The sequence below is a fragment of the Aquarana catesbeiana genome, linkage group LG01, assembly GCF_042186555.1.
Source record: "Aquarana catesbeiana isolate 2022-GZ linkage group LG01, ASM4218655v1, whole genome shotgun sequence".
In the NCBI taxonomy this organism is placed as follows: Eukaryota; Metazoa; Chordata; class Amphibia; order Anura; family Ranidae; genus Aquarana; species Aquarana catesbeiana.
Genome location: NC_133324.1, coordinates 681,709,946 through 681,735,183, shown reverse-complemented (window position 1 = coordinate 681,735,183; position 25,238 = coordinate 681,709,946). Strand labels below are relative to the sequence as shown.

The following is a 25,238-nucleotide window of genomic DNA, read 5'->3' as shown; positions in this document are numbered from 1 at the left end:
AGTTTTGGTGCAAACCGAATTGGGGGGGGGGGTTCAGCTCATCCTTACAAACTGCAAACAGGACTTCTTATGGCTTTCTTTCAGCAATAGCTTTCTTCTTGCCACACTTATATGTACATGTCCCCTGGGGCAGGACCCGGGTCCCCAAACACTTTTTATGACAATAACTTGCATATAAGCCTTTAAAATGAGCACTTTTGATTTTTCATGTTCGCGTCCCATAGACTTTACGGTGTTCGTCCGAATTTTTTGCATGTTCGCAAGTTTTGGTGCAAACCGAATGGGGGGGGGGGGTTCAGCTCATCCTTACAAACTGCAAACAGGACTTCTTATGGCTTTCTTTCAGCAATAGCTTTCTTCTTGCCACACTTATATTAATATAAAAAGAAGTGATTTTGCGCAATATTCTGGTGTATAAAGAGTATAATCAATCCTAATGATGTGCGTGCAGTGCACTAGGGGTAAAAAAACATAAATAACAATCAGGTGAACTATGTGATATATCAACTCTCACTACAGGGACATAATAGTCTCACATCAATAGTAAAAATCATCACATAATTGAGGTTAGAAAGCTAAAATATGTGCAAAAAGGTTGCTAATATCATATGTGATAATAAAACAGCAGTGAAGAAGAAAATCAAAAACAATCAAAGTGAAATAAAAATAAATATAAATATATAGTGTGAATGATGGAAAGTAATTTAGTCCATAGAACACAATCAATAATGCATAAAAAGTCTCTTCTGTGTGGGTTTAAATAGTTCAAGATCATTTATTGAGTGACTGGCTGGTGATGTGATATGGTTAAATAGCCCATAGAAAGTCCATATAATAACTTCTAAGTATGGTCTCACAGAACTCTCACCTTCAAGTTGGTAAAAAACGGAAAATTTATATCAAATACTTACCGTAATTTTCCTTTCCTGATAGGCTCCATGGCAGCATACGTGTGGGTAGGCGCCGCCTCCATAACTACCCAATAGGACCCCTCTCCCATAAATCTTTGCTCTAGGCTGCTATCCATGTTCCGTAACTAGCCTACTCCAGACATTTGGGAGGGACTTCTGCTGCCATGGAGCCTATCAGGAAAGGAAAATTACAGTAAGTATTTGATATAAATTTTCCGTTTTCCTGACATGCTCCATGGCAGCATACGTGTGGGAAATAACTCGCCAAAACACACCCGGGTGGGCAAAAATGTTTGAGCAAAGAAACCAAATTATTTTACATTGTCAACCGACAATACTTGTAAACCAAAATTAATGGAAGACAGAGCAGCAGGCTCAACACAGTAGTAGGAGACAAATGTGTTAATAGAAGACCAAGAAGCCGCTCTACAAATGATTTCAGGCTCGACATGCCGAGAAGCTGCCCACGAGGTCGAGATACTCCTGGTCGAATGAGCTGTCACTGCCTCTGGAGGAGCCAAGCCCTTTGCCTTGTATGCCCTTTGAATTGTCTGCACAATCCAAGAAGAAATTGATCTGACCGAAGCTCGCATTCCCTTATTTTAACCATGGAGAAGAACGAAAAGAAATTCTGTTTGTCTGAATGGAGTCGTGACCTCCAGATACTGTTTTAGGGTGTGGCCTACGTCAAGTGGATGAACATCCTGATTATCCGTTGTTCTGAAAGTAGGAAGTACAATTTCTTGGTTTTCATGAAAGACTGAGGTCACTTTAAGGTTTGACCCTAGCATGGGAATCAACACTACCCTGTCTGGAAAGAAGGTCAGAAAAGGTTCTTCTGAACCTAGATTTCTTATCTCCAACACTCTTTTAGCCGAAGTCACAGCTACTAAGAAGGTGATCTTGAGCGTGAGGTCTCTCATGGAAAGAGGTTTGTCAGGATCTGATCCAAGATTGGAGAGAAAATCCAAGACAATAGGGAGGTCCCATTTGCTATTGACAAACTAATGCGTGATTTGCCCAAGATATTCCTGTGAAGGCCGAGATGGCTGAAACTTGAACTCTTAGTGAGCTGAATGCTAAGGATAGATCAAGCCCTGATTGGAGAAAACTTAGAATGTCTGTACTGCTGGAGAGTTACAAGGATTTGACCTGGAAGACATATGATCAGTGAATTTAGACCATATACATTCGTATACCCTATTAGTACTTCCCCTCCTGGCACTAAGAAGAGTTGGAATAGCTTCTTCAGGACAACCTAGAGATTCAAGCCTTTCCCTCTCAAGAACCACACCCTGAGGTGTAGGCAAGATGGGCATGGGTGTAACGTCGTGCCTTGAGACCGTAGATCCGGCCTGAGAGGAAGGGGAACTGGGTCTTGATAACTGAGGAGCGATAACAGAGGAAACCACGGCCTGTTGGGCCAGAAAGGAATCACTGCAATGATCTCCATCTTCTCTGTTCTGAGCCTCCGGAGAAATTGAAGAATCACCGGTACCGGAGGGAAGGCATAAGCCTTCTGAAATTTCCTTTGCTCTGAGAGAGCATCTATTCCATATGCCTGAGGGTCTCTGAACCTTGAATAATATCTGGGCATTTTGTGATTGCATGGGGAAGCAAACAGATCGACCTCTGGAAGTACTCCCAGGGTCAGAAGCCACTCGAACACCTCTCTGTGGAGAGACCACTCATTGTTGTCCATTTGAACCCGCGAGAGGAAGTCCGCCTGTACATTCTGAATCCCCGGAATGTAAACTGCCGAGATGTTGGACACATACTTCTGAGCCCAGCTCATTATTGGCTCCACCTCTTGTAACAGAGACCAGCTGCGAGTTCCACCTTGCTTCTTTATGTAAGCCACCGTGGTTGTATTGTCCAACCTTAGCATTACTGATGAATCCTTTATTAGATGGCGAAATGACAGGAGTGCCTGAAAGGCGTCTCTCAGCTCCAGAATATTGGAGACAATCCCTCGAGCAGGGAAAATCCATCGGCCCTGAGCCACTTCTGAAAGGCAGTGAGCGCCCCAACCCCGATTGCTGGCATCCGATGTTATTGTGACCCATGAGATGGGAATGATTGAATGGTGATTGTGCAGATTTTTCCCTTGAAGCCACCAAAGGAGAGACGTTCACATGGTTGGTGTAAGGTGTATGCGCTGGACTTGGCTGGAAGAATCCCATTGTTGAAGGAACCCTTTTTGGAAGGGTCGTGTATGCCATTGGGCCCACTTCACCATAGGAATGGTGGCTGTCATCGTGCCAATTACTTTCAGGCATTGGTGAGCGGAGAGGTGAGATGACGCAAGGGCTGCCTGTATTCTGTCTCAAATCACTCCAATCTTCTCCTCTGGAAGGGAGATGGTGCCTTCCAATGCCTTCCAATGTGTTGAAGTGTGCCCCTAGAAACACCAGGGATTGAGTTGGCTCTAGATGGCTCTTCTCTAAATTCAGAAGCCACCCGAATTCCTGCAGGGTGGAGATGACTAAGCTCTTGTGCTCTAAAAGTTGATCTTTGTTCTGAGCTAGGAGAAGTAGGTCGTCTAAATAGTGGTGGAGACGAACCCCCTTGATGCGAAGTAGAGCTACAACAGACAAAAGGACCTTTGGAGAAGACCCGAGGTGACGTTGTTAGGCCGAAGGGTAAACATGTGAACTGCAGATGCTGGTTGCCTACCGCAAAGCGGAGGAATTGTTGGAAATCTGTTGCCACTGGCACATGAAAGTACGCATCTTTTAGATCGATTGAAATCATCCAATCCCCCAGATGTACTGATTGTTGAATCGTAAGTAAAGATTCCATTTTGAATTTTTCCTTTCGGATAAAGGAATTGAGATGGGTTAAGTCTATTACTGGCCTCCATGTACTGTTTTTCTTCTGTATCATGAACAGAGGAGAATACATGCCTTTGCCTCGTTCGTTTTCTGGAACAGGGACGGCTGCGCCTTGATCCAATAAACAATTCATGTAGGTTAACAGGATCTGCTTTTTCTCTTCTGAACCTGGAAGAGATGTGGGAACAAATCTGAGTCTTGGGGTATTGTTGAAGACCCACTTGTGACCGGAGGAGACCATCCTGATGGTCCAGTAATCCCGGATTGAGGCCGCCCAGACATGCCCGAAGTGGCGAACACGAGCCCCCACCTGGCATGCCTGAGCAGGCTCAATCTCAAAAGGACTTAGTGAAGTCCTGGTTGCCAGAGGAACCACCTTTTGCGGGTTTCTTAAAGGAGGACTGCCTGGACTTCCAGGACCTTGAAAACTCCCGACCAGGTCTGTAGCTGCGCGCTTCCCTAGCGCGATCAGAATTTTGTCTTCTAGGAAAATTGCGTCTCTGATTTTGTAGACGTCTGTCTTGAGGGAGGAAACCAGACTTCAATAGAGGCCTCCCCAAGAAAGGCTGATGCCAGCCTGATCTCCTGGATGGGAGAATCTTTCGCTGTTTCAGTAGAGATACCTCTTAGGAACCGCATTATCAGACCAAGATTCCAAAGCTTTGGAGACTGCAGCTATCGCAAGTATTGGCTTACATGCCATTCCTGATGTCAGGTAGACCCTTTAAATCTGAATCAATTCGTCTTTCGAAAGGATCTTTAAAAGATACAGTATCCTCTAAGGGGAGCGTTACATATCTTGCTAGTCTCATCAGTGCTGCATCCACTAAAGGAGCTGACTCAAGGTGCTTTACTTCCTCTTCCTTAAAAGGATATAGTTTCAAGACCTTTGACTGCATGGAACTCTTCTTGTCCATCTTGCTCCATTCCTCAGAAATGACATTGCCCAGCTCAGAGAGAAAAGGAAAATATTGACGCTCCTTATTGAGCTGCTTGAAAAACTTTCTCTGTTTTGGGGGGGAAGTAACTGGATCTTCCCACTTCAGGGCCTCTTTTACTGCCTTCACCAAAGAAGGGACTAAAGCATATTCAAACCCCCTGCCAGGATCTTCCAGATCCGATTCGCTGTCTAAAACAGGAGCACAAGGGTGATTTGGCTGGGAAGACTCCCATGTCTCATGTACAGAACCCTCACCCACTGGAGGGCATAATGGGTCTGATGGGGAATCACGGGGCTGTTTAGCCTCTCTTTCCTGTAGAGATTCTTTCACAACCCGTCTCACCATAGATTCTAAACGCTGGTCTGCACCATCCCTCTCATCTGCAGCTTTGGAGAAGCAGTGATCACAGAGAGATTTGTCTCCTGCAACAGGCATCCTGCACCCCCAGCATGATTTTCCTGATATCTTGCTAGAGTGGGATGAAGGGGGGTGAGAAGGACCTTTATTGCCCTGTTCAGATCTGGAAGGAGATCTATGATGGCTAGACCTGGAGGAAGATTGCCGGCGGTGTGATTTTGATGATCCACTTCCTTTATGGGAACTACGGTGTGGATCAGACCTAGGAGGGCTGTGAGAAAAGAAGCACAGAAAAGATAGAGACAGAAATCAGCTGGTGTCCTAAAATCCTACTCTCAATCCTTGTACAGGTAGAAAAGCAAAACTGCAAACATACCTGCTACAAGCGGGCTGGCCACTAGGGGGCAGTGAGGAGTCCATAGTGTCAACACAATAGGAAACTGCAGAGAGAGATTCACACATCAGCTGGCTTGACAAACGACCTCATACCCAGACAATAGAGATTGTTTTACCTTGAACCACCAAGATAGTTGCCCCGGGAAGTCGTCGTATCCCTCACGATCATTCCCGGGGCTCTGTAAGCTTTCCACAGCTTTTAAAAGTGGCGCCCGTGACATCATCGCCGATGTCAGACGCGAGACGCTCGCGCGCATGCGCGAACCAAGCCTCGACTTCGTATCGGATCCGCGCATGCGCAGAGCACGCGCCGGTACCCGGAAATGAAACGAGAGAGCGGCTGCTGGAACGCAGGAAGTGACTGTACCAGCTTGGACACCAGTGATGGAAAATAAACACACAGAAAAGGTACCAACAACACATAAACACTGCTGCCATGTATATAAATTTGAAAACTTACCCCTCCACCTACGATCACCTGGGCCGAGGAACCGCCATCCACACACACACACACACACACACACACCGGACTTGGCAGCAGATAATGGTCGCCTGAAACATTAGGCAAACAGACCGTGCGCACATAGATGAACTGATCCAATCTTCAGCGCTACTCTGCTATACACTCCATACCCTGCTTAACAGTCAGGGCCTATCGGAGGAATCTTTGGCACTCAGCTGAATCGATCGTAGGGAGGTTTATCTTCAGGTAGGAGAACCAACACCTGGTCCTACGGAGAAGGACAAAAAAGGAACATGGATAGCAGCCTAGAACAAAGATTTATGGGAGAGGGGTCCTATTGGGTAGTTATGGAGGCGGAGTCTACCCACACGTATGCTGCCATGGAGCATGTCAGGAAATTAGCATTAAGGATTAAGGATATGTTGATATAATTGCTGATGGGTTCTGTCAGTGAAGCTCGTGGGTCTCTCCTTTGAATTCCTTCATCGATATCTCCTGAAAATGCTCCAAATTTGCCACCCCAGTGGCGTGGGAGAAAGGGGGAAAAAAAGAGATTCCTCCACTAGTGTAATAAGGTTTAAACAATGGGGGAATATTTATTAAGTGTCTAAAATTGGACTCTTACATTGTGACAGATAAAACGGGCAAAGTGAATAAAATTACAATCTGGCGTTCTCAGCGCCCTCTCACTTGTCTTCTTGATGTGTGTATCGCTCCGGCCACTCCCTACGCATTACGACACAATCACGTGTCTTCATCTGGGGAACCGAATTGGATATTCTATACTGATTTAAATAGTGAAAAAAACTGAAGTTTTAAAGTCGCCATCTTGGTTGTGGTCAATGTTTAGTTAGTGTAGCGGCCATTTTGCCTTAGGCCCTGAAGTTTTACATGTCGTCCATTTTATTGTGGATAAAGCCTAATTTTTCTTTATTAAGTGTGTATCCATGGACGCGGCCATCTTTTTGGTGGAACGCTCTTTAGATAACATAAAGTTATTTCACCAATAGCCTATTTGTAATCAAGATAATGTAAGATCGTGATTGAAAATCATAAAGGGACTAATTAGTGTACTTTATTTAAAACTTATATTGTTTAACGTAGCAATGTTAAGATATTTGGCAATATAAAACTTGTATTGTTAAACGTGGCAATATTTAGATATCATAATAAAAATATCTTGCTAGTAAAAAAAAAAATTAAGTAATAATGTGGGGTCAATTGTTCCACATAAATTAAAAAGGGCTAATTTTAATATGCAAATAAGGAAAGGTATGAGAGTGTCCTAAAAATGTACCAATATTACAGTTAAAAATAATAGATAAAAATAATACTATTAAATATTACAAATACATCTTGTAAACGATGAATAAAAATATATTCTATAATGTTAATATAAAAATCATCAATAGAGAAATTCTCCTAAACATAAATAGAATATATGTGTACTTATGAATCCATAAACGGTAGGCATCAAAATGGAGGAGATATGTGAATATATAATATTAAATAGGAGTAAAAAAAGAGGGATTAGAAGGAGTTATATAGTAGAGTAGTGGTTAAAATAATGGTTTTAAAATAGAGCAGTTATATAATATTAAATAGGAATACACACTTTATCACTGGTTTTCAACACTTATATTAATGCCAGATTTGTGGAATGCGTGACCAATAGTTGTCCTGTGGACAGATTCTCCCACCTAAACTGTGGATCTCTGCAGCTCCTCCAGAGTTACCATGAGCCTCTTGGCTGCTTCTCTGATTAATGCTCTCCTTGCCCAGCCTTATGTGGACAGCCATGTCTTGGTAGGTTTACAGTTGTGCCATACTCTTTCCATTTTTGGATGATGGATTGAACAGTGTTCCGTGAGATGTTCAAAGCTTGGGATATTTTTTTTTTATAACCTAACTCTACTTTAAACTTCTCCACAACTTTATCCCTGGCCTGTCTGGTGTGTTCCCTGGCCTTCTTGATGCTGTTTGTTCACTAAGGTTCTCTAACAAACCCCTGAGGGCTTCACAGAACAGCTGTATTTATACTGAGATTAAAGTACACACAGGTGGACCCTATTTACTAATTAGGTGACTTCTGAGGGCAATTGGTTCAACTAGATTTTAGTTAGGGGTATCAGAGTAAAGGGGCTGAATACAAATGCACGCCACACTTTTCAAATATTTATTTGTAAAAGATTTTGAAAACCATTTATCATTTTCCTTCTGCTTAACAATTATGTGCCACTTTATGCTGGTCTATCACATAAAATCCCAATAAAATACATTTACGTTTTTGGTTGTAACTTGACAAAATGTGGAAAATTTTCAAGGGGTATGAATAATTTTTTAAGGCACTGTAACTAAGCTAATAAGCCTTTAAACCCCAAATTGCCGCATAGCTGATCTATGTGATCACAGGGGAATATTGACAAGAAGGGTTTTAATTGAAAAACATCAAATGTCAGCTTCACAATTCTTTCGTTATACTCAGATAACACATTTCCTAAATACCTTATTCCTCCATGGAATATTTTTGGCAGAAATTTGATAAAATCCGAGGACATATCTCTGAAATGTATACTAATGTACTACTACTTTGACTAATTCCCCTGTTAACCACTTAAGGACCGAGCCTCTTTCTGAGATCTGTTGTTTACAAGTTAAAAACATTTTTTGTAATAGAAAAAAAGTATGACAGGACCTCTTAAATATGAGATCTGGGGTCAAAAAGACCTCAGATCTCATATTTACACTAAAATGGAATTAAAAAAATTTTGTCATTTAAAATTTTTTTTTAAAAAATGGCCCTTTAAGAGCTATGGGCGAAAGTGACGTTTTGACATTGCTTCCGCCCTGCAATGATATGGAGATGGGTGGGGATCATCTTCCACTCACTTGTCTCTATATAAGGGAGAGGATCTGATCTGCTACCGGCGGCTCTGGTAAGCGTCGGAGGGCACCGGAGCACGGCGGGAGGGGAGGACCCTCTCCCCCTGCCAATAAAAGTGATCTCGCAGCGAGTCCTGCCGCAGAGACCACTTTTATCTTGAAGCGGACCGCCCGCTGTAGAAGAGGATACTGGAGTTATAGCAGCTAGCTGCTGCCACAACAACAATATTCCTCTTCAAAGTACCGATGTATTACAACAATGGGCAGTCCAAAATGGGAGGTAGATCTCCAGGAAACTATTGAGCTGGACGAAAAGCACTTTATAGCCCAGGAGGCCTCAAGGTCTCCCATTAATACCTCTATTATCGAAGCAAATTATAAAGTGCTTCTGAGATGGTACATGGTTCCAGCTAGGCTGGCAATCTATATACCGGGAGCGTCTCTCCTGTGTTTCCGTGGATGCGGACAAGAGGGGACAATGTACCACATATGGTAGCAGTGCCCTAAGTTAAGGTGTTATTGGATTAGGGTGTACAATTTAATCTACACTCTCACCCAAATCAAATCCCAGAGACAGGCTCTGCTGGGCTGCAAGGTGGAGATAGCATCGAAATTCCAGAGATGACTCATAGCATTTATATTCATATCATCAAAAATTATTATTGCAAAATCTTGGAAATCGGCCATCTTGCCATTCCAACAGCTGAAGCACAAAATTTCCTGGATCATGATTCATGTGCGCATGACAGCAATCTTGAATGATAAATGCGGATGTTTGAGAAAGTTTGGGACCCTTGGGTCAAGTACCTGTCTAGAGATCCTCGATCCATAACTGATTAAGGCAGCTTTAGGATGGAGGGCTTCTGTGCGCAAGGTCATACCCTACTTTTCCCCTCAACCTTTCCCCTCTTCCCTTTCTCTTTTCTCAGTCTTTGCTATTATTTCTCTTTGGTCTTCTCGCCTATTCCCTATAAACCTAGAACAATGGCTACTTCCTCAGAGTGAAGACTGGTTTCTGGATGATGAGGGATGCGGCTTCCTTTTCCTGGAGGTATAGATCCCCTTCCATGAATGTATACAGATGCATCTCCAATCCACTAAGCCACTGAGCCGACCCTGAACTTGGAAATGCAATTTGTAGCTGCTCTGTCCTAAGATGTGCCTTGTTAATGTAACAGTTAAAGTTTTAAACAAGTTCTGGGGTTACCCCACACTGATAGTACAATCTATACTGAGTTTGAAGATTTTTATTCGGAAGAATGCACATTTTATATGTTCTTTTATGTTTTAAAAACGTATAGTCTCTTACTCATTCAGTATGTATATTACATTGCTGGAGATACGTGTTCTTTGTCAAAACTTTTGTATTCCTTCTTTTGAAATACTTCAATTAAAAACATTGAAACAGAAAACCCCAAACTGCCACCAGATAGCTTTTGAGCCTATCAACCCTTCACAACAAGAGCAAAGGTAATTATGATTTTAGAATAAACATTGTAACACACACTGTCACCACAGACAGGTATAATAAGAGATTTACACTACAGTAGCGATTTTCAAGAGACAGGGATTCTTTAAATGTGTCTTAGCGCATTAGAGACAGTTTTAACACTTTTCAAAATAGGGTTTAATAATGAAAAGGTCAATATGGTGCAAATAAAACATTTGCAGAAATAGGGTATTACAAAGAAACCAAAAGACAACAATGCAACAGGAAGACAAAAGGGTGGAAAATTAAAATACTTGCAAGTCCTGGTTTGCAGAGTCCAATGAAAAAGCAAGACAGTACAGTGGCTCTCTCAAGTCCCGTTAGGTGTTCCTTGGTTTGATGTTAAACAAGAGCTGTCAACCATAGTTGCAGTCCCCCTTTCTTGACATCAAGGGGTGATAAGAGAGACCATCTGACCAAACAAGTGGCTGGGGAGTGGCAGATGGCATGTCACATGCTTACGACTGTACCGTGGCCATTCCTTGCAAACAGTTTTATACCGGTATTAATATATTTTTATGTACAGATTGCATTCTGGAAACTGGTAGATTATTGTCCAGCATTCAATTTCATGTCCAGAGATATCAAACACGGTGTCTCTCAGACAGGTCTGTCATCCAGGTTGTAGGAGACTGCTGTCTACCCTTATGTATACTATAGCTTAGTCATGTATGATCTTGATTTGATTGGTATTATCTTCTCTATTCAACTATATACATAATATCAGTGTGTCTTGGTCTTATCTGATTTTATGAATTGTGCATGAATTTTTTGGAATTGTGAATTAGGCAAGGGTCTCAGAGAGGTCTCCTCAAGCCTGACTGGCTTGACGATACCTATTAGCCCTGGTTAAGACATTTTACTTTGCACTGTATATTTTTATTGGGTTTTATTGCCCTACAAACCATGGGTGACAGAACTGAAGAATTGTGTGACTGTTTTACGATGGGTCAGAGGGAATCTGTAGACGTTTATGATTAGCAGAAATTAACAGACATCCTGACAGAACCTTAATTAGACATTTACAGCTCTGGTAAAGACCTGTAGTACCTGGTGTCTGCTGTACCTAAGTTAAGCTAACAGGCTCTTTGAAATGTGACTAAGTTAAAAGGCTATGGAGGTGCACTCCTAGCTGCTGCAATGTGTATTGTTCCACAAAACCGTTATGGCCGACCTATGATTCTTGAACAACAAGGCCGCTAGACACAGTTTTGTGAGGGCCCAGTATGCGTTACCATTACATTCTGCATCAGTGACTACACAGCCATATCAAGATTGGCAAGAAAATAAGAGACTGGAAATATGGATGTGAACCTGGCATTGACTTTGCTTTTACATTTTTCGACCATAAGATATGAAAGAAATCATAATAGACAAAAGTTATGTGGTTGCTATTTTTTGTTAAGATTTCAGAATGCTTACCTGTGTGGTAGAACTTTCCAGAAAATCCCAGATTAAATGTAAAATTTGTAACCATAGATCTGAGTAACTTCTGTGTGTCAAGAAGAGCCTAGGAGGAAGACATAAAAGTCAGAAGATGTCCACAAAGGTAGTACAAGAATTTACCCTATATGCAACCGATGTAATTAAATATTCAGCCCCTTGCCATACAGCTATGCTGCTAAGCCTAGCAGGAATTTTCTGTAACTGGAAAAATGCACTTAAAGCGACCCTGTTTACACTGCCATAACAGTAAATGTAAAGAGGAGATAATAGGATGGTAATGACTAAGGTACGCTATATTTACTTGCATTATTTCATGTTGTATGGAATGTATTCCTTAAGTTGTTGTGTGTGTGTGTGTGTGTGTGTTGGGGAAACATTTATTAAAAATGTTATAAAAAGTTTATTGATCCAAAAAAGTGACATTGTCAGGAGATGGAAAACCTTGCAACAATAATGTCCAATGTAAAAGAAGCTATCTGACACTTTAGTAGTGATGTAAGAATTGTTTGGAGGAACTACAGTGCCAAACAAGGGACACATTGAAGTGAATTGATAGTAGCTGTGCCTGAAGTTCTTTAAAAGAGCAGATCTTCAATATGCCTAACAGAAAGATGAGCATTATGCTGCTTCAATTAGGTGTATTGCTGTTGTCCCGCCTCCTGACACTTACTGTATACCTCTTCTTTAAATGTACAAGCCTCGGGCTTCAGACATAATCACTCAGCTGCTCCTCACACACCCACCCCAGGCCAGAGCCTGGGGCAAAGACAGAGGTCTCTTGGCCTTTCCCAAATATTTATACTTACTGGTTGGTTAGGTGAAGGATAAAGATTCATAGGTAAGTTTTACTGTAGTTTCTCATACTAATACCAGAGCTACCAGCGACGCCTACTGGCAAAAGGGAGAAACCTCAGCTTCACTGAATTTAGGAGAAAAAACAAATGAACAAGTATACTATAAATCAGTTAGGTTGTCTACCACAACCAGGACAGGGTGGCTACAACAGCATAGCATTATAAAAGCTCATTCACACCATTACAAGGTACAAATTTATGTGCACTGAAGCGCTTTACACTTAGCAGCTCTTTCATTTTGAATAGGTATTCATTTTAAATCAACATAATTAAATACAAGAAAAAGTAGGCATTGCATGATTTTTTTTTTTAAACAATGCAATGCACAGAGTGGTTCATGGTGGATGTGAATATGGGGGGTGGGAAGGTTCAGGAGGGTGTTTTTTTCAATATGAAACCAAAAATCAAGAACACGGGGACATGACCCCAAACTAACTGGAGGAAAGTTCAAAACTAATTTTAGAAAGTATTATTTTACTGAAAGGGTAGTTGATGCTTGGAATAAACTTCCAGCAGAGGTAGTGAGGCAGTCAACAGTAAATGGCTTCAAACATACTTGGGACAAAGGAGATCTATACTCAAACAAAAGATGTAACAATAAACAAAAAAAAAAAACAAAAAACAAAAAAATCTATATAAAAATAAAAGGCAGACTTGATGGACCACTCTGCTGTCACTTTTGTTTCTAGCTGTACATTGTGGTGCAACTAACTTTGAATGGCAAAGCACAACAATACACATCTTCAGTGCATTAACATGCATTAGCATGCACGCTCATTATAGTGTGAAGAGCCCTTAGTTTAGCTTTCCTTTTTAAAGCCTTTCAAATTTCCATTTAATAGCAAGTGTTCTAACATGTTGTTATCCATTAGTTATCCTTCTGTTTTATACTGAAGTACGTTTTTCTCTCTGAAAAAAGCAAGCATGCAGTTTGATACATTTGCCAATCATTCTGAAACCATAGTTGTGTTGTTTTTCAAAGACACTGAATACTTGTTTTACCTTTAAAATGATCACTCTGCTTGACAGGCTTTCTGTCTAATTTTTAAAGTGAAGTGTGGTAACATTGCATCTTTCTCCACCACAATACCCAAAATGCCCCTCTTCACGTCTTACCCCAGCTTTTCTTGTGCTGTGTCTCCTCCCTATGGTCCCTGACAACAAAACAATGGAGAGTCAGAGACTAAATTTGGTTTTGTTCTTCACACTTGCTAGTGAATACTTGCCGATTGCATGACCTATGTCTTACCAATCCATGTATTCCAACATGGCTTGACAAGACTATTGATTATTTGTCTTTACATACCTTTATGGTGTACTTGCCCATGTTGCTTGATAAGGGAAGTACTCCAGTGTGTAGGATGTAAAGGAGTATGAAGTACATGTAGTCTTTGCCCGCAACAACATTTGTGGCAGGGTTACAAGTAAATGGCATCATGATGAACCATCACTATAGTTAACAAGCCGAACCAGTAAGCTACAACAGACAAGTGTTATTGCTGTTTGTAGCTGTTGATTCAAATAATAGTAGTGGCATGCACCTGACTAAACAGCGAGGAATCAAGTAACAAAAAAAGTATTTTTTTCTCTGTATGTTTCTACCTCCTTAAATTGAATCCTGCACATATTTTAGCAAGCTCATCCTCATGATCAGATAACAGAATTCAGGGCTGGTGATTGCCTTTTCAGGTACCGAGTATGGCATTTTTGAAGGGGCAAGGAGAATTTCCAATTGTCCCTGGTACTTGAAAGTATTAGTTATTTCTGGAGCTATGAAAGCAGATTGATGTGACAGAAGAGCATTGAGAAAGGTGTCTCACAATGGTACATCATATCAAGCAAACCCCTTGCTTTGCCTAGTATGGCCAACATGCAGGTTTGCTTTAAGCAGGATAAGATAAAGATGTATTTGAGTGCTCAAAATTCAGTCCTGTCTTCAGAATGCTAAAAAAGTGTGAGCTTTATCTTAGCCATCAAGGTGACATTGCTCTTCATAGGATTCATGACAACAAAGCCAGATTGCTCAAAATCTGTAGTCCGTATATAAACAACTTCTCAAATAAAAGGTAAAAGCTCCTTCTAAAATATCAGCATAGTGTCTAGAACTGACAGTGAACATCAGAAAGTCTATAGAACTCTTGTCAAAACAAAAGCATGTTATGTGTCAAAAGGATTGTCTGGAAATCTCATAATCATGGGATTTTAAAACTTTTCATTATGAGTTTTGATACCAAGTTATGAGAGGATCTCTGTTTCAATAAGATACTCAAAGTGTTACTAAAGCCACAACAGCAAAATCAGTCTGTATATGCAGTAAAGCAAGCTTGTTATACTCACTGTGAAACCATATGCCGCATACACACGGTCGGACTTTTCGTCTACAAAAGTCCAACGGACGCCGACGGACTAAAGCTGGCTGGTAATCCGATCGTGTGTGGGCTTCTCCGGACTTTCAGCAGACTTTTTCAGCCTCAAATCCGACGGACTTTAGATTTGAAACATGCTTCAAATCTTTACGTCGTAACTACGACGGACCCCGAAATCCGCTCGTCTGTGTGCTAGTCCGACGGACAAAAACCCATGCTAGGGCAGCTATTGGCTACTGGCTATGAACTTCCTTATTTTAGTCCGGTGTACGTCATCACGTACGAATCCGTCGGACTTTTGTGTGGTCGTGTGTAGGCAAGTCCGTTCGTTAGAAAGTCTGCTGCAAGTCCGCCGAAAGTCCGCCGGAAGTCTGTCGGACAGGCTGTCGGACTTTTGTAGACGAAAAGTCCGACCGTGTGTACGCGGCATAAGGGGTTCTCCTCTGCATTGTGTATAAAGGCTGTGTGATCCTGTCTTCTCTGGTCCTACTTTTCTTTAACTGACTCCAACTGATCTCTCAATAGAACAGCGCATTAGGAGTCTGGCTGCACATGCTCAGTTTGGTGTGTATTGCTAGAGAATTTCTTTGGAGAGTGCATGTGATCAGCACTAGACCAATCAGCACTGTCCAGACAAAGATCAGGGGAGACTCCTATATACTGCTGATGAAAAAAGTATTTAACAATTTATATTTACTAAAACTATTGCATTTCCATGTTCTTTTTACTGTGGGAGATATAGTGAATGCAGGTTCTGGGTTTAGTAACACTTTAAAAAAAGCAAAGAACGTTGGAACCATTGATAATAATAGCATATAATACTATACAAGAGTACTGGAATCAAATTGAAAAAGGACTAAAACTAAAACTATTGCATTTCCATGTTCTTTTTACTGTGGGAGACCAGATATAGTGAATGCAGGTTCTGGGTTTAGTAACACTTTAAAAAAAGCAAAGAACGTTGGAACCATTGATAATAATAGCATATAATACTATACAAGAGTACTGGAATCAAATTGAAAAAACAATGTAAAATCACAGTCCTCCCAGACTGACTGCATCCATCCCAGACTGCTTGCACCCACTCCTCTCAGGTATGCCTCTCAGTCCTCTGACTGCACACTCACCAGCCCTCCTGGCTGTCTTCCTTCCTGGAAATTTGCCTGGCAGTGTTCTCTTGCTGTCCTCAACCTTGCTCCTGTGCCTCCTGGTCGGGACACCTCTGTGTGTCATAATGAGGATCCCTTCCACACCCGAGCCCCAGCCCAAGGTCACCCCCCAGACTAGGGGGAACCTACAAGGGCCACTGACAGCCTAACACTTAATCTCCATCTTCCACATGAACTTTACTGCCCCAGCTGGCCTGACCCTGAATATTTGAAGGGCCTGCACCCTGCCAACCAATCTGTTGGGGATTGGTCAGGGTCCTAGAGAATACTCCAGGCAGCTCCTCTTCACCTCCACTCTCATTCTTCTAGAATCTTCTACCAGTTTCTAAAAGTAGTGGGAGGTCTTAGAGAAGCTGCCCGTGAGCCCCCCTGAGTCACTCCCCTGACCCAGATAGAACAACAAGCCTGTCAATTTAGCTACTCTGTACAAAAAAAAACCTATTTACACTTCTAGCACATTAGATGGTGCTACAAATATATGGATTCTCTAATTTAACAAAATCTCAGTAACCCACCCTGAACAACTTACAACAAAAATTACAATAAAACCCTCTGATAACGGTGCAAATATAGGAGTAATAGTTATGAGTAATACCCAGTATGTAAAATGTGTTTAGAAGTTCTAAGAAATACAAGTTGATAAAGAAATGTTTTCTAAAATAATTAATGATTATCAAACTAAATTTACACAAATGGTCTATGAAGCATTTTCTGCAAATATTGGGAACTAATTAATTTAATCTGCATTTTACAATGAACTAGAGCGGGTTAAAAATTAATTTTCTTGATGTTGAGATAAGCTTGGGTCAGGATGGGGTGATATCTACAATGTTATATCGCAAGGCGACAGCAAATAACACTATCATACACACAACAAGTACCCACCAAGCACCATCAATCAAACACATTTCATTTAGTCAGTATTTGGGATTAAAACTCAAAAACAACATTTTAATACCAGGCTTATTTTTCTTTTATTTTCATCTGATGATCTGGTCAGTAATGCACTTCCTGTGAGGGCGCCACTATCCTTGGAAGAAAAACAAAGTCACCTTAGACAGCAGCACTGTCTGGAGATGGTAGTATTAGAAGTACTCGTATGTTAAAGATCTAAATGGATTTCACAGAAGTGACTAACAAATAAAAGCCAAACTGTGCTAACACTGTTTAAGCCAGGGGTCTCAAACTGGCGGCCCTCAAGCTCAAACTACAAGTCCCATGAAGCATTGCAAGGTTGACAGTTACAAGCATGACTCCCACAGAAGAGGCATGATGGGACTTGTAGTTTTGAACAACTGGAGGGCCGCCAGTTTGAGACCCCTGGTTTAACCGCTTGCCGACCAGCGCACTCCGACAGAATGTTCAGCAGAATGGCACTGGTAGGCAAAAGGGCGTAAGGTACATCCCCTTTAAGAAGTGGTGTCACGTGAGCGCAGCTGCGCGGCCGGTGGAGCGCGTGTGCCCATCACGGTCTCCGTGACCGCGGGTCCCACGGACTTGATGTCCACTGGGTGCCCGTGATCGTGTCACAGAGAGGAAGAACAGGGAGATGCTTTTGTAAACAAAGCATTTCCCCGTTCTGCCTAGAGACAGGACAGTGATCACAGCTCTCTGTCATCGAGAGCAGTGATCACTGTCCTGTGTGTTGAAGCCCAGCCCCCTAACAGTTGGAATCACTCCCTAGGACACACTTAACCCCTTCACCGCCCCTTAGTGGTTAACCCCTTCACTGCCAGTGTAATTTACACTGTAATCAATGCATTTTAATAGCACTGATCACTGTATAAATAACAATGGTCCCAATATAGTGTCAAAAATGTCCAATGTGTCCACCATAATGTTGCAGTCCCAATAAAAATCACAGATCACCGCCATTACTAATAAAAAAAAATAAAAATAAAAATGCCATAAAACTATCCCCTATTTTGTAGACGCTATAAATTTTGCGCAAACCAATCAATATACGCTTATTGCAATTTTTTTTTACCAAAAATATGTAGAAGAATACATATCAGCCTAAACTGATAAAAAAAAAATTATATATTTTTGGGGGATATTTATTATAGCAAAAAGTAAAAAATATTGCGTTTTTTTCAAAATTATCGCTCTTTTTTGTTTATAGCGCAAAAAATAAAAACCGCAGAGGCGATCAAATACCACCAAAAGAAAGCTCTATTTGTGGTAAAAAAAGGACATCAATTTTGTTTGGGTACAACGTCGCACGACTGCGCAATTGTCAGTTAAAGCAACACAGTGCCAAATTACAAAAAGTGCTCTGGTCAGGAAGGGGGTAAAATCTTCCGGGGCTGAAGCGGTTAAGCAGTTACAGAAATTGTTTCAATTTTGTTTCCTTTTGGAATAAAGATTTAAATTAAATAAATAAAAACTGATCATTGTAGGCACCCCTGTCAGTGGTAAGCGGTTTGGCTCAACCCTCTAACTTCCACTTTTGCTGATAAAGAAAGTTGCAAAATAACAGCAGGTAAAAAACTAAGTTAAAGGGGGAGTAAGAAAAAAACACTTTGTTAATGCTAGTGACAGACTGCATCATATATGTAATTGTGATGAAATGCTGTAACAAAACAGTGTGATATTTTGTTACATTGGGCCCCCTGTGGAGATAGATTTATCAATAAAGGCCCCCTAGATGAGCCCAGAGAAATATATTGTCAATGCAAATATTGAACTGGTTATCCATATATGTCCACTTGCACCACTTACATTGTCATTAAAGGTTTTTTGGGATCATCTTGCTGGGATAATAGGTATTGATGTGCTTTCTTTGATATGCAGGGAGATTTGTGTATATAGATGTATCCATTTATATATGCATAGGTATAAAAGATTTGTGTATATAGATGTATCCATTTATATATGCATAGGTATAAAGGGAAAAATGTGGAACAGTAGAAGAAATAAGAAAAAGGAGAAAATTATATTGAGGGTATACACCAATCAGTCATAACTTTATGGACACTGACAGGTTAAATGAAAAATACTGTATTTATCGGCGTATAACACGCACATTCATTTTGAGAGGGAAGTTTCAGGAAAAAAACTTTTTTAAATAAGGAACTTTGAAGCAAAATTAGGGTCAGTGCCTATCTGCAGCCTCACCATTGCCATCAATGCAACTTGATCAATGCCCATCTGCAGCCTCACAAGTGCCATCAATGCAGCCTCATCAGTCCACATCAATGCAGCCTCACCATTGCCATCAATGCAGCAGCCTTGCCATTGCCATCAATGCAGCAGCCTCACCATTGCCATCAATGCAGCAGCCTCACCATTGACATCAATGCAGCAGCCTCACCATTGCCATTAATGCAGAAGCCTCACCATTGCCATCAATGCAGCAACCTCACCATTGACATGAGTGCAGCCTGATCGATGCCCATCTGCAGCCTAGAGGGGGGGGGGGGCGGGATGAGCGCCGACAGCTTACATACAGTGAGAATCTCCTATGATAGACAGAACAGTGGTCCAATGGCGTCCCAGGGGAAGGGACTTCCTATTACAGAGGTTGCTGAGTAAACAGGTTACATAGTATGTAATCTGACGGTGCTCATCCTGCCCCCTTTCCTGTCCCCTCCGAGGCAGCTAAAATTGAAGTATTGGCGTATAACACGCACACGCTATTTGCACCTGGTTTTCATGGTGAAAAAGTGAGTGTTATATGCCAATAAATACAGTACTTATTATCTTATTACAATTGCATCTGAAAGTAGGTGGGATATATTAGACAGCAAGTAAACATGTTGTCCCTAAAGTTATGTGTTGAAAGCAGAAGAAAATGGGCATCTCAGTTTGTTGTGTATGGGGCTGCGTAGCCACGGACCAGCCAGGGTTCCAATGCTGACCATGTCCACAGCCAAAAGCATCTACAATGGGCATGTGAACATCAGAACTGAACCATGGACCAATGTAGAATGGTGACCTGGTCTGATGAATCATATATTGTTTTACATGTGGATGGCCAGGTGCGTGTGTGTTGCTTACGTGGGGAAGAGATGGCTCCAGGATGCAGTATGGGAAAAAGGCAAGATGGCAGAGACAGCGTGATGCTTTGGGTATTATTCTGCTGGGAAACCTTGAGTCTTGCCATTCATGTGAATGTTACGTGACGTGCCACCTACCTAAACATTGTTGCAACCAAGTACATCCCTTCATGGAAACGGTATTCCCCGATGGCAGTGGCCTCTTCCAGCAGGATTATGTACTCTGCTGTGCTGCAAAAATGGTTTAAGAAACACAAGTTTGAGGTGTTGACTTGACCTCCAAATTCTTCAGATCTTGATCCAATCAAGCATCTGTGGGATGTCCTGGAAAACAACTTCAATCTATGGAAGCCCCAACTCACAACTTACAGGACCTAAATGATCTGCTACTGACAACTTGGTGCCAGATACTTCAGCATACCTTCAGACGTCTAGTGGCATTCATGTCTCGATGGGCCAGGGCTGTTTTGGTGTCAAAAGGGGCTGTTTTGGCAGAAAATGGGGGACCTACTCAATATTAGGAGGGTAGTCATAAAGCAAAGGCTGATTGGTGTATATACACTGTAAATGACTAACATTAGAAATCCGTGTTTCACTGTCCTATACTAGGCTATTGTCTTCACAGGACAGACAGCTACATAAGTCTAAAAAGACAGCTAAGGTTTGGAAAAAAGCTACAGTTTAAAGAAATTTATATGAATGTGATAAAGTCATTGTGGGCAGGAGTACTAACAATTATGTAATAGCATACAGTATCACATTTGATTTTAAGTAGGTATGCACCGATACCAGTATTTGCACGAGTATCGGTACACGAGCAAATGCTCCTGATACCAAAACCAAAACTTTGCAGCGCGATTTGCATCAATATAAAAAGGAATAGGTGTAAATTGCACTGCAAAGAATCGCATGAGATTTGAAAAGGAATGTGGTGCGATTCCTGTCTGAATTGCATGCGATTTCACCCTCCACTCCTATGTGTATAAAAGGGGAAACTCCATCTAGAGAGGAGTTTATGAAAATTTTTTTATAACTCACATTAAGTACATATCTGGTCAAATGCAAAAGTATCCCGGTTCCCCCGATGATAGGAAAGCACGGCCGCTGGAGGTGCCCACAAGGCTAGAGGAGAAGTTATGCGACCCCTGTGGGTATAGGGAGGAAGTGATGTCAGCTTAGGGGCTGACCACCTCTACATCTCCTCATCGGTGGGACCAGGACACTATGCAGATTTTGAATTCGACCATATATGTACTTAATGTGAGTTAAAACATTTTTAATAAACTGCATATTAGATGGCACTTCCCTTTCTACACACAAACACACACACACAAACAAACAAACACAGGAGCAGTGGGGGAAATCACATACAATTCAGGCAGGAATTGCGCTGCATTCCTGTTCAAATTGCATGCGATTCTTTGCAGTGCAATTTGCCCCCATTCTTTTTTTATTGACGCAAATTGCACCACAAAGTGTCCGTTTCGGTATTGGGAGCATTTGAGCGTGTACCGATACTTGCGCAAAAACCCATATTGGTGTATCCCTACTTAGACTCATGTGTGTTTATTGTTTTTGCCATACCTTTTCCAGACTTTGCTGTGCTCTGCGGTTTCCAGTGATAACATTATCTGTCTACTTATGCTAAGGTATCCAGATGGCTGTGTCAGAATTGTAACAAGGGTTCAATTTGCTTATTTAACAGCTGTGCAATTACAGTACTTGCGCGGGTGACTACAACATGGAACAGGGTCAGACAGAGCAGACTCACTGGGCAGCGTAGTTTTGCCTACGCCCAGAGACCTGATGGTGCCCGCCTCCTCAGCTGTGCCCACCTCATCCCATCTGGCTCCTCACTGTCCTCCGCCTCCTTAGCTGTGCCCGCCTCATACGGTCCAGCTCTCCACTGTCCTCTGCCTCCTCAGCTGTGCCCACCTCGTCCCGTTTGGCTCCTCAGCTGTGCCTGCCTCATCCATTCCGGCTCCCCACTGTCCTCCTCCTCTTCAGATGTGCCTGCCTTGTCCTGTCTGGCTCCTCAGCTGTGCCAGCCTTGTCCCGTCTGGTTCCCCACTGTCCTCCGCCTCCTCAACTGTGCCTGCCTTGTCTTGTCTGACTCCTTAGCTGTGCCCGCCTCGTCCCGTCCGGCTCCCCACTGTTCTCTGCTTCCTCAGCTGTGCCTGCTTCATCCCATATGGCTCCTCCTGTGCGCGCTGGACATTCTTCAGCCCCTTGTGTTCCCCGGCCATGCTAGAGAGGAAGCCAGCAGCTGTAGCTGCACCCCCTAGGCAGCAGTGCGCCCTAGGCGGCTGCCTAGTTTGCCTAGCAGGAGTGCCGGCCCTGGGTGTTACATACACATATTTGATAAGAGAATACAGTACTCTTTGAGTAAGGATCAGTGTGGGGAAATCTGAGCATTTAATCTGGCACTATTAGCTGTAAAGCAGTTTTGTTGTAACACTGAGTATGCTAGCCGCAAGATTCCACAATAACAGACGAGAAAAGACTACCAAGAGCTGGTCGACCTTTATGTAAAATTCCATTAAAGAGTAAAGCAAGGATAAAGATTATAGCCCCTGAGCTTACACTTTTGTTATTTGAACACTGTCCTTGTTTATCAAAATGTACATAACTCCAATAATGCTAACAATACTTGAATATGGTCCAATCACTTGAAAAACTCAGACCCTATATGACTGGCCTTACTTCAGTGATTTTGTTGAATAGTGATCGAACTGCAAATGTGGACAAATAAGTGGAGTAAAGAGTAATGTTGTCCTTGGGCTGTAAGTCAGCCCTGAAAAATTCAATAAGCATAATTCTATTTTTAAAGGCTCTACCCGGTTGCTGAAAAGTGTCAGATTGTGTGCTGCAGGTAAGGATAAATACGCATATCATTTATTTTATCACTACCAAACACATGTCTATCTTTAGCAGCTCTTAGCTGCTTTATATTCATTCATTTAATTTGCATTTGCTTCCTATGCAAAGAATTCAAATCAATCTAAATCTTCTTAACATTTCTTACATTTTTTTTCTTATTTTGAAAATCAAAGGCTGTCACCCAATTACTGCAAAATAAAAGCCAGATAAAGAAAAGTTACAGCCGTATTTGAAATTAACAGCCTGCACATGTTTTGACAATGCCACCATAACTTGTATGTATTTTTAATGGTTTAACTAGTAAATTATGTTTTCAAGTGTCTCATAGGATCAATGTATTCAATGAGCATATGAGGTATGCACATTTCATATGGTAAATCATTTGAATATAGTTATCTGCTAGGATCATCATAGTCCCTGTGTAACCATTAATTATACTGTATTATACTGTTACTTATTCAATCCAAAGCTTTTGGGAGATTAATATTACCAAGATGTGAAGCAATCAGTTTATAAATATACTTTATGTTCTAATATATCAAAATCATTTTCAGCACAGGAAACTGTATACAAAGATGTTACAGTTAAAAAAGTTCTCTATAAAAATAAAGTAAATTTGGGGTGGAGATCATTGAATACAGATTGTGAGTATGATCATAATCTTATTAGCAGTCAAAACAAGTTGTAAAGGGTGGTCTTAACAAAAACTTGCAGTGATGAGATAGGAAGGTTGCCGTTGTCGAGCTCTCCTTCTGAAAATAATAGCTCCCTGGCTGTTATGATGATCCTTTTGCTTCATTACTTTTAGCATCTTAAGGGAGAACTCCACACAAAAATATAAGAAAAAAGCATGTGTTTCCCCTCAAAAATCCACAGCAGACCCTTATCCGAGCACACAGTCTACCAAAGCCATCCTGGACTGCTTCAGGCAACATACCCTCAATGAGGGGGACATGCAAGTGGGACCCCCTGGCAAAGCACCATGGTAATGAGTACAAGGACCTATTCCCCACAACCCTGGTGCAAAGGTTCTGGGGGTCTGCAGGTTTGGGTGCTTACTGGATTTGGAATCCCCCTTTAACAATAAGTGGGCACCAGATACTGTCCCTATATGTAAATGAGTAAGAGGTACATAGTACACAATTTGACAAAAAAAAAAAATTAAAAAAAAATCCCATGATGTAGATGCCCGATGCTCTCTGAAGTAAAAAAGAAATGACAATCTTAATATGACAATGACAATTGCTGAGTGAGTGGCAGGTGCAGGTGTTTTCTGTTTCCTTGGCAACCATTGAAAGCCGGAAGCTGTCATGTTGTCCATGCTGAATGCTAGATGTGCAATTCGTTTCAGTTCAAATGGAAACTCAGACAAATTTTTTGGTTACATCCGTATCACTGAATGAAATAGTAAGGGATATTAACAAATTCCATTGAAATCCATTAAAATTTGTTTAACCACTTCAGCCCCGGACCATTATGCTGCCTAAGGACCAGAGGACTTTTTCCAATTTGGCACTGCGTTGCTTTAACTGCTAATTGCGCGGTCATGCAATGCTGTACCCAAATGAAATTTGTGTCCTTTTCTTCCCACAAATAGAGCTTTCTTTTGATGGTATTTGATCACCTCTGCCATTTTTATTTTTTGCGCTATAAACGGAAAAAGACCGAAAATTTTGAAAAAAAATGATATTTTCTAATTTTTGTTAGAAATAAAATCCAATAAACTCAATTTTAGTCATACATTTAGGCCAAAATGTATTCCGCCACATGTCTTTGGTAAAAAAAATGTCAATAAGTGTATATTTATTGGTTTGCACAAAAGTTATAGTGTCTACAAGCTAAGGTACATTTTCTGGAATTTACACAGCTTTTAGTTTATGACTGCCTATGTCATTTCTTGAGGTGCTAAAATGGCAGGGCAGTACAAACCCCCCCAAATGACCCCATTTTGGAAAGTAGACACCCCAAGGAAATTGCTGAGAGGCATGTTGAGCTCATTGAATATTAATTTTTTTTGTCCCAAGTGATTGAATAATGACAAAAAAAAAAAAAAAATTACAAAAAGTTGGCACTAAATGATATATTGCTCACACAGGCCATGGGCATATGTGGAATTGCACCCCAAAATACATTCAGCTGCTTCTCCTGAGTAGGGGGATACCACATGTGTGGGACTTTTTGGGAGCCTAGCCGCGTACGGGGCCCCGAAAACCAATCACCGCCTTCAGGATTTCTAAGGGCGTAAATTTTT

At 41.5% G+C, this 25,238-nt stretch overlaps 1 protein-coding gene across 1 annotated transcript in view; it reads right to left on the bottom strand.

Annotated features, from left to right (window-relative positions):
- LOC141111136 (bifunctional heparan sulfate N-deacetylase/N-sulfotransferase 3-like) overlaps window positions 1–25,238 on the bottom strand; it is a 379,040-nt gene that overhangs the window by 206,149 nt on the left and 147,653 nt on the right. The window contains exon 3 of the mRNA XM_073603175.1: window positions 11,697–11,784. Coding sequence (XP_073459276.1) covers window positions 11,697–11,784 — 88 coding nt within the window. The remainder of the gene's footprint in view (window positions 1–11,696; window positions 11,785–25,238) is intronic.